Source organism: Aplysia californica, unplaced genomic scaffold (assembly GCF_000002075.1).
Source record: "Aplysia californica isolate F4 #8 unplaced genomic scaffold, AplCal3.0 scaffold00008, whole genome shotgun sequence".
Lineage (NCBI taxonomy): Eukaryota > Metazoa > Mollusca > Gastropoda > Aplysiida > Aplysiidae > Aplysia > Aplysia californica.
The window spans coordinates 360,564-377,512 of NW_004797278.1; the positions used below are offsets into that span (position 1 = coordinate 360,564).

Below are 16,949 nucleotides of genomic sequence, written 5' to 3' on the forward strand. Positions count from 1 at the left end.
CAGTCGTGAAGTGAACTTTTGCAAAAGTGAACAACTTGTGTTTCGCACGCTCATATGACCATAGCAGTTGCGAGCGCCGTAAAACCTTATACTACACATACATTAGAGAACGTTCTACGGTATCTATCTAACAAAGCATTGCAACTCATTCTGACTTGTGAAATTTGACCCTATATTTTTATACCCTAATTTTGTTATATAAGGACACACAGGCACACATCTTCATTAATGTGTCCTTCTTCTTCACATGTTCCACAGGTCTAAAGTTGAGACCATGTCACTCTTGCAGGCATCTTGGTATCTCAGCAGAAATGTTTCTTCCTTCCATTCCCTAGATATCCATAAGAGGATGTTTTTTTTACAGTCTCCCATCTTCCACGTAGTGTATGTGTTTATCCATCTGAGCCTGTGTTGCACGAGCAGTGAAAATACACTGCACTACCAAGAATTTCAGTACCTATATGAGAGAAATCTCCCATGTGAAACATATTGAACTTTTTCACCTGACATGAAGATACTAGTATGGCCTCACTCGCCTACAACATGTTGCCTCTGTAAAACGTGAACTTTGGACAAAATAGTTCTGAGGTGACAAACAGTTGGACTCAGAATGCATGCTTAGTACACTTTCACCTTGGGTCTTGATGTTGAGTCTTTTCTAACATCAAGCTTTCTTTGATATTTTTGTTCACGTTTATGCAAGTTTTACAAGTGCTGATATCTAAGTCTTGACAAAGTTTTTAGGTGTACTATCCAGTTTTTACTTTCAATAGCAATTTCTGGCAAGACTGTATATCATCATCATCAATCATCATCAAACGCCATATCTGCGGCAGACATCAGAGATCATGGCTCTCCATTCATTCCTTTGCTCGGATGCTCTTCAAAAAGCTACATTACCATGGTCTTTCCAAGTCACCCATCTGTTTAGGTTCTCCAAGAAGGTTGCTCTGGGCCTACCCCTGCCTCGTTTGCCCTCAATTTTGAGAAATAAATTTTGTTTTTCATAATTGTTCTTGGGAGATAAGAGCAATGGTTTTCTGTTGTCTACTGCCAGTTTATATGCAGCAAAAAAATAATTTGAAAAAAGATAAAAAGATATCCATCAGATTCTGTGGTTCTTCCTCAGAGAGGGTCATAACTTGCAAAAATAAGTTCTCTGATGAGAACATGTTCAATTTCACCTTTCCTTCAGTCTTTGGGCACTTCTAGGTCCTCCACTGAAGCGTGAGTAAAAGAAACTTCCTACATATTGTCTGGAGTGCATGTAGTTGGAGTGGTAAAAAATAGAGTCTAAAGAGAAATAAGGAATGCATTTTTTTGTTCTAATTAGTTTCTCACGCTCAGTAGAAAGAACAGTTTGACACATCTTTTTTCTAATCTAAGCTAGTCGTGTCACATTATACTATGTTGAAATGAAAGGTCAAGACCTAGGACTTGCTTGCTTGTCTCTTGAGATATACATGGTTTTAAGTTTGAGAGTAACAGTGAGGGAATACAAATAATCCTAAATCGTTTAGATAGAAAGCTATACAGAGCAATTTTCTTTACAGCCTGTCCTCTCACACATAAAAAAAAACCCACAGAAAAATAGAAACATGAAGGACTGAAGCTTCATGTCTGTCCATGCACTAATGTTTAGATAAATGTAAAATTATGACTTAATTGCCAAAGAATGTTATCAATCCATTTGTGAGTTTTGGGAAAAGAAGGAAAACCTACAACATTTCTCATTTTCCAAAATATGTTCCCATTGTACAGCTTACCTGATCATAACAATACAAATCTTTGACGGCTTTTAGAGTGTGGCCACTACTTAAAGACACAAAGCCAGACTTACAAGGGCAGTAGAGCTCAATCTGAAATGATACCAAAAAAGTATTTAACACTTACAAACAAGTTTTGAGACACACACTCAAAATTAACAGAAACAACATTTTTTTTAAAAATCATTGTCTTTTTAATGAGGGTACATTAAGTTAAACATCAGATTCACAATAAACACTGATAACTGCTTATAAGATTCATCTGCAGGCAGTGTTCTAAAAATAAATACCGCATTTCTATTGGGATTGATGACCACGATGGGCTATGAGTAAAATGTCATATAATTAATATATGTCAAATTAACTCTGAGAAAAGACAACCCATTATTTCAAGTAGACATCCATCAAGTCTGAAAGGCCAATTGAATGATGATAGTGAAGAAAAGGTAGTTCACTCACAATAGAGAGTCTGTGAGGATGATCACTTGAAGCTGAATCATATTCCGGTATTAAATCTGCATCAAGTTGCTGCTATAATATTCAGCCAAATTAATACATTTTCCCAGTGAATTACCTTGCAACTCTGAAGCCTAAATATGCAGGAATTTGACCACAAATTTAAGAAAAATGCAGAATTGCTGGTGAAACTTTCTACAGAAAACCCCAAAAGTAAAAAGGGTAATCTGAGTTATTCTATACAAAAACAATCCCAAACTATTACCCTGCTCCACTCAAGAATCAAAGCAGTGTATTAAAGATGATTATCAAAGATTATAGCCTAAAAAATAATTAGGCTGAAACAGAAAAATATCTGAAGGACAAGACTTTCACTTACATTATGGGTGTCTTCAACTTGAAGTTTTTTCTTTAAGAACACTGAGAGACTTCGCACTGTTGCCCCTCCTGTGACTCGTACATATTGCTTGCCCTGTAATATGAAATGCGAAAAAATTTAAGCAACATGTCATCCCCCCATACAAACAAAAAAACCAAATGCAAGTCGTTACCACGGTATCATGCTAGACAACAAAGTGGGCGGCCCTGATTTGAATCCCCAATGGAGTCTTTTGAACCTAGGTTGTTTGGGGGAGTTTTAGATGTTTTCCACCGCCATTTGGTTCAGTCCTATTGCGCGGATGAACGGTAAATTCGGAGGGCCGGATGAACGGTAAATTCAGAGCCCCCCCGCCCCAAAACATTCAGAGTTGAAAGGGGTATTTAAGCTATTCAAACTGTAAAAACTGCATATATACTGTACTTTTAAAAATGATGGCAGCACTAGCATCTCCACAAAGCAAATAAGTACCAAACAACACCTATTTGAACAGTGAAACTGGGAAACAAAACTTACCAGTTTCTGTTGCACTTCTGAACTGAAAAGAAAAAAAAAAGAAAGCCAATTAAATCTTTGGACTCAAAAAAGAAATATTTCCATTCTATCACAGCCTGATGACTCATATAGAAAACATCACTAGCTGATATAACGGAAACATGGGAATTTTCAAATCACACAATAAAATACCTCTTAGCCTTAAATTCACTTCTAAATTAAAAGTTCAGTATAACATGAAAAAAAAATTGTCTGTTTCTTGAAAGAATAATTATTTTTCCATTACCATATGAACAGGTGTTTTACACTGTGCTTTTGTAGCTCAGCAAATCAGACATGCTCTCCTCTGTAGCTCAAAATAAACTTAACAAAAATGGGTGACATAACAACCAAAACAAGGGTGTTCACTGTTCCATTCTTACACCTAATCATAATGCGCCTTTCAACTATTACCAAGAAATACAAAGTTTCGACTCTTGTCTTCTGAGAAATTGTAATAAATTATTGGACACAGTAAACAGATTCTCATGTTTCTTTTGACAGTGTTATCAGATATTTCAAAGGGTAAAGATTTACTGGAGCCACCTGGTAACTTCCTTCAAACTCTCAAAGTCCAAACGAAACAATCTTGAACTTAAAATGTTCATTCTATCTTACATACAGTATATAGGAGACTGGAACATAATATAATATTGCACCTTATCAAGACGATATGATTTCCACAATTATTCTGCAAGTTCAATACTTACTTCAAGCACTGCAAGCACAGTGAAACTGGAGATACATAGCCAGATCTGTGAGAAGTATGTGTGCTGGGCAGTGGGCAGGTAGAGTGAGGGTGAGATTTAGACAGCGACAGCGGATAACCAGGATGAGCATATGGAACTGAAGCTGATTTCTCTTTTTTCTGTTCAGGGTATCCTATCAAGAAAATTTCATACATTCAAATTAATTTGCCCTCAAAACATAGGTAAACAAACATTAAACATTTTTGTACAATCAGCAAATAATAATAATAATAATAAATTGCATTTATACTGCGCATTTCCATTTTCTAAAAAAATACTCAATGCACATTACAACGAAAAAGACATCACATCTTAAAAATTAATCGACATGCATGTACATAAAACAAAGTATTATACAGTAGTCTCCGCCTAAGATCCCACCGCTTACGATCCCGGTTCGCTTAAGATTCCGCTGTTTTAAGAAAACAGAATTTTTGCTATACAAAAGTCACCCCTAAGATCCCGCTCTGATTCACTCTGAAGGTCTACATTCGGCTAAGATCCATCCTGCATTTCAAATCATAATTTGCGGAACAAAAACGCGGGCGGGCACAGCCGATCAACCAAGAGTGAAAAGTTGAGATCAATAAACTGTCCGTCGCGTCAAAGATCAGCCACAATCGTGAATGTGATCACATACACGCTGTAAAACTGGATGAAGCGATACAATGTTTGCCCCCGACGGGATCACACCGGGGTGTGAACTGACCGACGCGTTTCTTTTCCCCACGCATCACACTCACACCTGAGCTCCCCCCCTAAACTTACATCACTCGCTGGGTGGAAAGGGCCTACACGTTCGTTCCAGGCGGGATCACCTCGCACCGTGAACTCTTCCCTGACCATTGCAGTAGGCGTTGAATGCAGCAGTTGTCTCTAAGCCCGAATTTGCTAGACAGACTGAATTTTAATTGGTGTGTTCACGACGTAATGGTGTGTAACGACAAAGGCGTTTGGGGAGGGGGTTAGCTCAGTCTGAGATGGAAAGCTATAAATTTTCTACAGGTAAGGGGGAGGGGCAACTGAATAAGCGTAGATCTTGAGACTCATGATAGGATAATACGTGAAAATGGTACGCTTCATGGCACTATGCACTGTGATAGGCCATCAAGGTTAACCACTCATTGCTCTCCATACGTCACAAACCAACCAAGGGGTCACGTCAGTTCATTTTAGGGTGGAGGGAGACCATTTTACTGATTGTAAGCCTTAACATTGGTCCCCACAGATTCTTCCCTGGGATTGTCGGTTAAGATCCCGGTTCGCCTAAGATCCCGCATTTCTTTGCTCCCGAGCACCGGGATCTTAGGCGGAGACTACTGTACATATAATATAAATGATAATTTGATAAATTAATTCAACATTTTTTTTGCGAAACAATTCACATATATGGCAACATAATGCGAAGGCTTTCAAGTTCTGAAAATCATCAAACTCTTGATATTCCCAAACCCCTGAAAACTTCATGGCAACAAAAACTGGAATTCAAGTTTACAGAGTAATCATAACAGTTCACTCCAGACCATGATATTGGTATGAATCCTTTCTTTTAGATCACAACATTTATACTGCAATTTTAAATCTTCAAGATTGATCGACAATCTATGCTCCATTTGAGAATGATCAAGGCACTGAGCAGTCTACTTGCTTCTTATTGAAACTTCTATACAAAACCATTTGCTTTTTTCTTTACAGATACTGTTGGTAAAGTAAACCAAAGGAGACTATTGTGTTAAGTGGAAGAGGATTGGGGAAAAACTGATAACGAAAACTACATTTCTGTAAACATCATCTCTATCCCTGTCAAATACTACATTATATCCTTGAAGAAAGAGCACTTCTAACAATATCAAAAACAATCTGTCAGCAATCTTCATACCAGCAACAGTAGTCATTGCCATTAAAGCTTCTTAAATGCCTTTCCCCGAATATTCTTTCTTGTCTTTGACTAAATATTCTTTCTTGTCTTTGACTAAATATTCTTTCTTGTCTTTGACTAAATTCTCATTCTAACAGCACTAACTTTTTAAAAATGAATAAGAGCAATCTTTGAAATAAAGGGTTAGATAAAATAATAATAATTATTACAAACAAGTAAATTGGAGGCCATCTCAAAGAGTTGACAATATCTAAAGAGAAACAGTGAAAGAAACAAAACTGTGTATCAAGCATACCAGTTTGGCACATATACAAGATAGAAAAAAAAAGCATTCTAAACGCCTGATAAAACTTGTTACAATACTGGTATCTGCAGTGTAGAGATTACGTGCATCGCTGTTACATGCAGGAGACCACCCAAGTTGGATTGCTGTGAGTCTGTGAGGGAAGCATTTTTATCGAGCATCTTCGTCTTTCTACTGAGATGTTGAATCCCTCCCAGCGCCGTAGGCCTTGACAGGCAGGGTTGAAAACCCCCTCCAACATGATCTTATATCAAGGGGGTGGAAAAGTACATACATTTCCTTTTTTAAAATATAATAGATATTTACAATGAATTAATTTATGACTAGAGTTATATTTATAATATCATATACTAATTCACTTCATCAGAAAATCTCATGTTTTGAAATGTTAGGAAAAGTTTTCTGCTGCATACCTAAACTGTCTCCATGCTTCTCGTAGAACAGTCTCTCTCTCTCTAACTCCTCTGTAGACAAGAATGAAATAAGATCATGAGTGCAGATAAAAGAACAGAACATTTTTTTAATAGCTTGGATAGTAGCAATACGTTAGTACAGCTGTTCCGCGAAATTTACCAATCGGCGCGCATGTTTTAACGATCATATACTTGCGCGTCAATCTGAAAATTCTGTTAATATTTTATATTTTTTTAATAGGTTTTTTTTTCATTCACTTCCATCTTTATTCTTTTACTCACATCAAGGAATATTCACATATATTTTCAAAAGTGTACAAATGTGAAAATTAAAATTAATGTATGAATCCGAAGAGCTCACAAGAATGATACAAAGCTAGGTATCAAAAGTGTAAGTGTAAAAATATGAACATTAAAATTAACATAATGTATGATAATGAAACTGAAGAGCTCACAATAATGATAAAATTGTACAAGATCTTAAATAGCGCGGAACACAACCACCAAAAATGTTAGGGGTAAAACATACAGCAAGCTACTCTGGCTTCTTTTGTAAGACCGTTAGCTGATTGTACATATAAAAACTATAGTGGCAGAAAGCACCTGCATGTTGAAACAAAAATGAAAAGGATAACAAAATCTTTGAGCACTTCAAACGTTTTACTCTTAAACAATGACACCTGTACACAAAACACAAAACTAAATAATTAGTTCTGACCCACAGAAATTTTAAAGTGTTTTTTGAAATAGCACAATCGCGAAAAATATTGCTCTCTCCTTTACAAAAAAAATAATAAAGCACTTACCTTTTTCAACATGGGGCAGAAGAGCATACACAATGTCTTGTAATAAGCCATCTAACCTGTAAATAAAAAAAAGAACATTACAAATAACCCAAAAGATAAAATTCTGAATCTTAGTTTCACTGTTTTATGAACAATGGGAAACCTATTTGCAGGACGAAGAAAAAGTTCATGTTGAAGTATATAATACCTGGCCAAAAAAATGCATTAAACAGATTTCAGTATCAACCGATGTTCATTAAACGTGACTTACATTTACTTAAATGTCACGTCTATCAAGTACCAGACCCTTTTTATGACACCGGGCCCAAAATATCTCAGTAGGATCAATCTCGAGTTTGTCCCCATCTTGATTAGAAAATCACTTCCTTGGACCTTCTGCATGAAAAATTAATGTTTAACACCTGAATTCAAATCTTTCTTTATGCTTCCTGTGTTCTTGTATCTAATGATTACAATGGGCTACTGAGGCACTGCCCAAACTTTTATTCTCTTGTTACTGAGTATATATATATTTATCTTGGGAAAGACAGGATAATAAATGTTATTTGAGAGGATCCGAGCAGAGAAATGAGGGTCAAACTGTGATCAACAATGTCTGTTTCCAATTTGACAATTCATATGAAGATGATCAAAATGTATCTCTGTGTATTGTATGTAATATTAATAATAACTTAATTTATATCCCTGCTCAAAGCAAGCTCTATGCGCTTTACACTGTATTATTACCCCACAAACCCTAGAACAATCAGGAGCATTCTCGGCTTCCAGGGAAGCATACAGTGTAAGCAACTAATTCAGTAATTAAGCCCGCAGACACTATCACTAACAAACTCAGAAGACCATTCACTGTCTTTAGGCTCATTCCAAACAGGATGAAGTGAAGAAAGTTCATGTCTGATGCCTTTCCCAAGGACACAACGTCAGGTCCCTGACTGGATTTGAACCCATGATCTTACGGTTGCGAGTCCGAGAGCTTAACCACTAAGCCACCCACGCCATACAGTGGAACTCGGATTCAACGAGGTCGCCGGGCCTGACCTAAAATTTCGTTGAATCTGAGTGTTCGTTATAGAAAACATGAGGTTTTGTGAAGATAATTACAGACACTGAGCAAGTAATGTACAAAGAAAAGTCACAAGTAGTGCCTGAAGTGCCTGCATATTATGAGCTGAGTAAAAAAAGACACGATTCGTTCAAATGCACACGCCTGAGTCATCTAAATTGTTTACTAAAAAGTTGTGTTCTTGCATACGGCAACCTTTGATTCCATAGACCAGCACACAATTCATCATGTAGATCTACGTCAAGACTAGCTTATCATTGTAATAGTGATCAGTTGCCGAGGGGAAAAAAAAGACTGACGTGTTTGCGATCTCTGCGACCTTCCACACCCGGACCACTGGTACCCCCCGCTTCCCTCCCCCCACACACACAGCCACATGTGTGCAAGCCGCCCATCCGACCCCGACACACGCCAAAGTAGACACGTGCGCGTGTCAACAACGCATGTGTTGGTATGAAAAAAGGCCACTGATTGGTCGCATGCAATCGGCTAAGTGAATAATGGTTCACGATGCAGGTGCAATTGGATGGTTTCCGGGAATAGATCAAGTTTGTTCTGGGAGAAAAATGAGCGAAGCCACGTCTGCGGGGTCTGTTCACCCTGGAAGCGACCTCGTTGAATCCAAGCTCGCTTTTAAGTGCTCCGGGTCATTCTTATTGATTTTAAAGAAGAAGAAAAAACGGGAAACTATCTCATCTTGTTGAATTCGAGTTCCACTGTATAAGCAAGTACCCTCACTTTTTGAAAGAAGAGTTATATTTTTCAAGTTTCGCAAGTGTAGTTGGCCTGTTCTTTTCTTATTCTAAACCACGGAAGTGTCTAAAATGTATGGATATATATAACTATAGACTGGACCTTGAGTGTTCCATCCTTACATTCTAAAAAAAAAGACGGGACTCCATCTCAACTAAAAGGTTTAAAATTTGATCTGACCAAAAACAAAGGGTTTCTTCTGACAAAGCCAAAAGACACTTAAAAAATTTGATTTGAGTGTGCTTTGGGATGAGGGGCAAGCACCATCACCCTATACTTGCATTTAATCTTGGGAATCTATGCAGTGGAAACCTGATATAACAGGCAGAGCTGTTAAAGTACTTTTAAAAAGGTACTTAAGTACAAATTTAAGTACAATCTAAAATATGTACTTAAGTACAGTAAAAGTACTTTCCTGTAAAATGTACTTGAATACAAGTACTTTTTAAAAAAGTACTTATGAGTACATTTTGAGTACTTTCTGCTAATATGCTAAAACACTTCAGTGCTAATGCAAAACATCATATTGAATAACATATCTAGTATATTTGACAAAATCGGCCATTTATTACTAATAATGTAAACAGTATATAAAGCATTTGAATATACGCACTGAACGTAGGTGGAAATTGTCCGTGAAATTGAAAAAAAAAACCCAGCAAACAAACAGACGCAACTAGTGAGTAAGTGATATTATGAATAGAATTTGTTTGAGCTAGACAATATGATCAAATTATGTAAGTCAGTCCTAGAGGTCGGAAAGTAGGAAAAGTATCAAAATTGGAAAATGTAGATCTAAGAAAATAAAAAATTGATGAAAATGGCCAGCAAAAAAAAGTGCTTTGAATTCTTCTTTAACAAATCCTCAAGGAATCAAGGTAGCTTTAAGCACAAACCACAAAAAAAAGGAAAAAAGAAATTTAGGTAGCCTAAAAAATTGTTAGATTGATATACATTGAGAACTCAGTTTCAGTTTCAATTGATTATAGTAGTGGTAAGACAGAGTTTGGTCACACGGTGTAGTCCACGGCGCCCACGGCAAACCAAAATAGGCCTACATGTAATTTCCTAGAGTCTAGTAAGTGTAGTGTAACCAAAAATTCTCTACTACAGTAGTCTCCGCCTAAGATCCCAGTGCTCGGGAGCAAGGGAAATATGGGATCTTAGCCGATGAAGCTAAGGAAGAATCTACTGTGACCCAAGAACTGACGTGACCCCTGGGTAGGTTTATGACATATGACGAGCAAAGAGTGGTCATCCTTGATGACCAATCACAGTAGCATGGTGGCATGAGGCAAGCCATAATATTATACCGTACACCCATTAGCATATCGTCTCGAGATCTTTATCTACGTTTATCCAGTTGCCCCTCCCCTTTACCTGTCCAAAAATTGTAGCCTTCCATCTCTGATTGAGTCCCCCCCCCGCCTTTGTCGTTACGTACCATTACGCTGTGACCACACCAATTAAAATTCAGGCTGTCTCTCAAATTCGGGAATAGAGAAAAACTGCCTTCAACTTCAATGGTCTGGGAAGAGTTCACAGTTCGATGTGATCCTGCCTGGAGCGAACTTGTAGGCCCAACCCACCCAGCGAGGGATGAAAGTTCAGGTGGCGAGCTCAGATGCGAGTGCGATGTTTGGGGAAAAGAAACGCCCATCGGTCAGTTCACACCTCGGTGTGATCCCGTCTGAGGATCATTGTACCGTTTCATGGAGTTTTACAGCGCATGTGATCACTTTCACAAGAGTGGCTGATCTTTGACGCAACGGGCAGTTCTTTAATCTCAACTTTTAACTCTTGGTTGGTCGGCTGTGCCCGCCCGGGTGTTTGTTCCGTAAATTATGATCGGAAATGGCGGCACTTATTCTTTCATTAAGCTTCAAAAGTACTCAAAATGTACTTGAAAAGTACTCAAAAGTACTTTTATAAAAAGTATCGGAGTACAGTAAAAGTACTGGTTCTCAAAATGTACCGGAGTACAGTAAAAGTACCGAAAATTGTAACGTAAGTACAAGTACCGGAGTACTTGTACTCCGTTACAACCAGCTCTGATAACAGGGATAATTGATGGGACCAGAGAAAAAGTCCTGTTGTTTACGATCCCTGTTAAATTAGAAATGCATGGGAAGTAATCATTTACGGACTAATCCAGCTGTATTTATTCGTGAGTAGTTTCCCTTGCCACAGCAGGTCTGAGCTTGACACATTACGCCTGAGTGTAGCTATGCTTAGGGCTAGATCGAAATCTGCAGCACACCGCAGCCCTCTGTCGCTTCACCCGCTGCGTGTGCTTGCAGTGCCGTGGTTGGGTGGGCTTGCTCCATCACTGCGTTTCTCTCTCTCTCTCACTCACTTTTTACACAGTTAACGAGCCTTTGTTCCTGCTATAACCGATTGGGCTCCAATGAGGCCCTGTTATTGCCCATAACTTGTAATAGAGACAACGAGTAGGAAAAAACGGGGATTTAAAAAAACAATCCCTGTTATTACCGGTCCCCTGTTATTACCGGGCCTGTCATATGGTTTCCCCTGTATACTGTGTATAATGGTCACAAAAACTATTGAATGGAGCAAATGCCTGTAACGTTACCAAAACAGAACATCTGACCATAGCCTCAGAGGCTATCAGAGTATAAAAAGGGGGCTCTTGTGGCCTCGATGTTAAGGTGTTCCCCTCTTATTCAAAGGTCCAGGGTTCTAATCCTGGTAACCACAGAAAATTTTCTTCTCTAAAATTGTCTTCTTTCCTTCTCTCTTGCAAAATTCAGAAATCACCCCCTCACCTCCTTTGCCCCCTCCACTGGACTCTTGACTCTTTAGGCAGCCTTGCTACTGCTACTCCTTGGCATCTTCTTACTGCTGCCTTTCTGCTACTCCTTGGCATCTTCTTACTGCTGCCTTTCAGCCAAACCCCTGATCTTCTGGTAGGAAAATCTACACCTAGCCTTCTTGGACAAGGGCGAAAAATCTCGGAGGTCTTGTGCGCAAGCTGCGCACATTAAAGATCCCTTGGTGGTCCAAAATCGATAAGAGTAGGCTTCGGACGCCATCCGGGCAAAACTCAAAATTTCCTGCCTATTGAAAATGTTTGGCGTGTCCCATGTGCTCATATGACCTTAAGCAGTTTCGAGCGCCGTAAAACACTTGCAAACAAACAACAACAAAAAAAGAGTATAAAAAGTTGAAACTGTCCATGACGACCACCCACTGTCAAGGAGAAAAGTAGTCATCTTGGACAATGACAATAATACAGTGGAGTCCACTTATAACGAGTCCTGAAATAACGAGAAGTCTGTTTTACAGACATTATTCTAAAACCCCGTTTTTTTTCCTTATCTTTGTAAATAAAATACTGCTATAGTGCAATCAGACAAACATGCAAGTCGGTTATAGCGGAATATTGCTGCTGCTGTGCACAGAGCATAGGCCATTTATACATAAAAACCTCGCCAGTTGAGAAACTTGTTGGTGATCTAGCGAAACAAAGAATGGGACAGCCCATGTGTGCCAAAGAAGAAGGCCGGAGCGAATGAGTGGGGAGGGTGTGGCAGGCGCAGACAAGCCGTTGTGAAGCAGAACACATTGCCTGATAGTGATAGGCCAGCCTAGTCTAGATTATCTAGGCCTATCATGCGTCTCACTTCTCCGATGCGGGGATGGAGATGCCACAGTGCTGTGATGGATGGAGCGAATGTGTGACGTGCACAAGCAGACGCGGGAACGTACCACAGGGTGTGGCAGGGTGGGGGACAACACAGCGGGCAAGTTAGCCTAGAGAACTTTTATTCTGATCGCCAATGCCGAGCTGTCAACATCGCTAGCACTAGAGAAAGAAACCTCATTTGATTTTTGATCAAGTAAGACCTAGAGGTCATGTTGAACAAAGCTATAATCAGGGGAGATAACAAAAAGAAATAAACAGAACACCAAACTCATAGATTAGGCGTACTTTACTATTTTCCTTGAATTTATTACTGGATCCCTTATAACGAGAATCCTGCTATATCGGACATCCCGCACCAGTTCCATCCCTCTTGTTATAACAGGATTCCACTGTATATTAAACCAAAAAGAAGAAAAAAAGAAACGCAGTGGGAGAAGTGGTCATTTGTACAGGTAAATGTAGTCAGTAAGTGGTTATTAGAGCAGGTTCAACTGTGTATAATATAATATCAAATATTGACCTACCTGATGTGTACAAAAGGATCTGTTGGATGTATGAGTATTGCACACATTGGACAATTCAAGCTTCTTTCCAGATGCTTTACAATACAGTTCTTGCAAACTGCAATAAAAAAGAATGGAACGCTTTATTCATAAAATTTAACATTTTGTAATGAATAGTTTACAAAACAGGCATGACTATCACATAATCACTAAGTTCTACTACTAGATCTACATATCAATATATATTAAATATTGTTTTGAAAATTCATTTATTACATGACTGAGGAACATGATAGAGAGACAGAGATATAAAAAAAAATTCGGCCTAAATAATCTATGCCTCTAGTCACTGGGTGTGATGTATTGTTATGTAAGACTAAACTGAAAAAATACTAACCAACGTGCAACTTGACTTCATGACAGAGAGTGAGTGCTTGCACAAAACAGTATTAAAAAATCATCAGATTGACAACAGATTTCGAAAAGAGACTACTTTTCTTAACATATTTTCCCTTTGGAACTTCACATTTTACATCGCAAAATTCATCTGGGAAAAAAAAATATGTCCGTTATCTATCTAGTTTTGTTACAAAAACCTCTCTGGCTTTCCTAAAAAATCAGTTCCGTTAAAAAAACAAAAATACATATTATATTCATTAGAAAGTTGCTAAGCATGTATACAGTCAAAATTGTTAAAGATGGCCATCCTTTGTCGAGGAGAAAAGTGGTCGTCTTGGACAGCTGAGGTCTAAGGGATGTGGGAAGCGCTTGTTTGTATAGTTCTCCACTTGGTTCTTTAGTTTTCCCCTTTTCCTTCTCTTTTGGGGTCCAAGTCAGTGCTATTTAGGATGTCTAAACCAGTCAATACAGAGAATGTGAAAAAGTCATCTCGATCATCTTCTCTTCAATTCTTCCGAGTTGGAGTCTTCTATACTCTGGAGCAGTTGGCTACCTCCTTGTTGGTAACTACAGAGTGGAGTCTGCTTAAACCAAAACCAACAGGACCGCCAGTTTTTCTTCAGTTTAGAGAGATTGTTCAAATAGCAATGATTGTTGCAGCAGATTTCACTTTTTGAAGGTTTTTTTCTTCCTCAGATATGCCAAGTATCCTTTAAAAACATCTCCTTTCACATCCTCTTAGCTTGCTTTCAATCCATTTGGTGGTCATCCATCTCTACGGAAGAGTGAACATTACATCTGTTGGCTATATAACCTAATTGATCTCATATTGTTGGCCAGACGTTAAAATGTACAACACCCCAATTTTTTTAATTAAAAAAAAAATTGCAGTTTCTTAATTTATGGTACCGGTATCAGTTGTGTTAAAAAACTAAAAAATATTTTTGTCAAAATCCAAATTTTCTTAAAATCAATGTTGAAAAAGGCAAGAAAAAATTATAAAATGTAGTTCAAATGTAAAAAAGACTTAGCTACAGGCTACTGGTTCATAAAAAATCATAGCAAATGGTTTGCAAAATTTAAAATCTTAACTACTTACATGAATGCATGCATTCTGTTATGGTGCATGCTTCATACAAATATCCCTGGCAAAGGCCACATATCAAATGCGGATTTACAGAATGAATAGGTATCCACAAAGTGTTATTTTCATCGATACGCCTTGGCCATCTGTGCAAACTGCTTTCTGCTGCACAAGCTCGGCTCTCGTCAACAGTGTCTTGAACTTCTGAGGTCATTTTTACTCCAGAAATCTGATTCTGAAACAAACATGGGAGAAAGAAAGCGCATGATGATTTCCTTAAATGGTAAAATTCCTACAAATACATATAGATTGAATATTACATACAAGTAAAAGAAAATTTATAAAACTTGGTCTTTGGAGACACAACTTGAAGGAAAAAAACTGCTCAGGTCAAAAGCCCCCCCCCCCCCCCCCCCACCCCATTTTGACCCATAATTTGATATTTTGCAGTAAGGTCTGTCATTTTCTTGAAAATATTTGATTTGCGCCAGTTTTAGTGGCTTTATTAGCCTACTTTATAATGTGTGATCTGAAGCAATTTGACCCCGAGGCAGTGCATCTGTGTGTGGGAGTGAAAGTGAAAGTAAAAATTTACTGACTCTTATAAGCCAAGCATAAAATAAACGAGCCTAAATTAAATTAGAGAGTCTAGATATCTAGATCTACTTGTTAAAAAGCTAGGTAGGCCTACCACAATAATTTTACATTATTAGACATTAGAACCTCACCAGGATTTTACCAAGGCTTCCTTTTACCAATAAAAAGTTATACGGTCAAGCAATATAATAAAAAGATCCAGATATCTACTAGATTCTAGATCTAGATCTAGATCTTGATCTAGAATCTAATCATGTGGTGATAATAAATGTTCCAAAGGCAAGGCTATAGGCCTACTATAGATCTCTAGATCTAGAATCTAGATTTAGCTGGCCTTCTAGGGCCGAACTAATCTAGAAATCTATGTGATCTAGAATCTAGACTCCAGACTCCAGATCTAGATCTAGATCTCTTTGAATCTAGTCTTATCTAATCTAGAGTCTAGAGATCTAGATTCTAGTTTCCTGACAAGTAAATGTTAAACATTTGTCTTGATCAGCTAAAAACAAGTCCAAAAATTGCAAAAATGCTGAGAAATCCATTTACTCATCATCCATTCCAACGGCCAGGGGTGGGGGTAATACTTAGAATCTAACCTTGAATCTAGATCTAGATCTAGATCTAGTCTACATAATATTTCCAAAAGTAAGCAAATGTTTTAGATTCTAGAGATCTAGATTTATATCTAGAATCTAGATCTAGATGCAGATCTACATCTAGATCTAGATCTAGATCTAGATATATAGATCTATATCTAGATATCTAGCTAGGTCTAGATTTATTGGATCTAAAAGGTAGAGTGAATGAGCAAGCGATCACGTTGCCAACTTTCACTTCACTCCAATTCCAACCAATTAGTCAGTCAATAACATTTTAAAGTTCGTCAATTGTTCGTCAATCACGTTTCGGTTCCGTCATCTCGAAAGTGAAAGAACATAAACCTTGCCTTAAAGGTTCTGTCCATCAAAAGTTATTGAGAAATTCTTTCCTGATATCACGAAATACCAACCTGTGGCTATAGAGTAGAGCTAGGCTAGATCTATGCCTGTTCGCTTGTCATCCGATGATCCGAATCCACCCTTTTTGTCAGCCAAGGCCTTGCGTTTGGCCGGGAATTGGACGTCTGCTTCTTGCCAGATTACCCGCCATCCCGTAAGAAAAACCCGCCGTCTAGCCTAGGCTACTACATGTACCAAATAGGCCCAGTCGCCTGGCCAAGGCTAGCCTAGCCTCGTCTCGTGTGCGCCAACTCGTTGGTTGGCATGGTTGGTTGTGCACCAAACAAACTGATGCCTCTTCTTCTGAAAACTTTACATGATAGGCGATCTAGATCTAGATCTACATGTTGTTAAAATCAATTTAGCAATTAATGATTCTCTTCAAAATGTCCCAAAGGTTCCACTATGAAATTAAGTGGATTTTTCCTAGTTAACTACATTGAACTAGGAGGAGAAGATCATGAATATTATCAACTCACCGTGAAAGCAGGCAAACGATTTTTTAATAGATCTAGATCTAGATCTAGATAAAGGGGGTTCAAAGGGCAAAAATACATTTCTTCAATTTCATTATTTTGACGAGCGCCTGGTTTCATCAC

The 16,949-nt window shown here is 38.2% G+C and overlaps 1 protein-coding gene across 2 annotated transcripts in view; it reads right to left on the minus strand.

Annotated features, from left to right (window-relative positions):
• LOC101862231 (polycomb group RING finger protein 3) overlaps positions 1-16,528 on the minus strand; it is a 19,956-nt gene extending 3,428 nt beyond the window's left edge. Inside the window, exons 1-9 of one of the 2 annotated variants that reach the window (XM_005089665.3) lie at positions 16,362-16,528; positions 14,771-14,990; positions 13,294-13,390; positions 7,287-7,342; positions 6,481-6,531; positions 3,846-4,017; positions 3,118-3,139; positions 2,602-2,694; positions 1,767-1,859 (exon numbers count right to left, since the gene is read on the minus strand). In XM_005089665.3, the coding sequence (XP_005089722.1) occupies positions 1,767-1,859; positions 2,602-2,694; positions 3,118-3,139; positions 3,846-4,017; positions 6,481-6,531; positions 7,287-7,342; positions 13,294-13,390; positions 14,771-14,969 (783 nt within the window). In that variant the 5' untranslated portion in view covers positions 14,970-14,990; positions 16,362-16,528. Of the gene's footprint in view, positions 1-1,766; positions 1,860-2,601; positions 2,695-3,117; positions 3,140-3,845; positions 4,018-6,480; positions 6,532-7,286; positions 7,343-13,293; positions 13,391-14,770; positions 14,991-15,898; positions 15,971-16,361 lie in introns of those variants that run through there. The other variant, XM_013082011.2, reaches the window with a different exon arrangement.
• Positions 16,529-16,949: the final 421 nt, after the last annotated feature.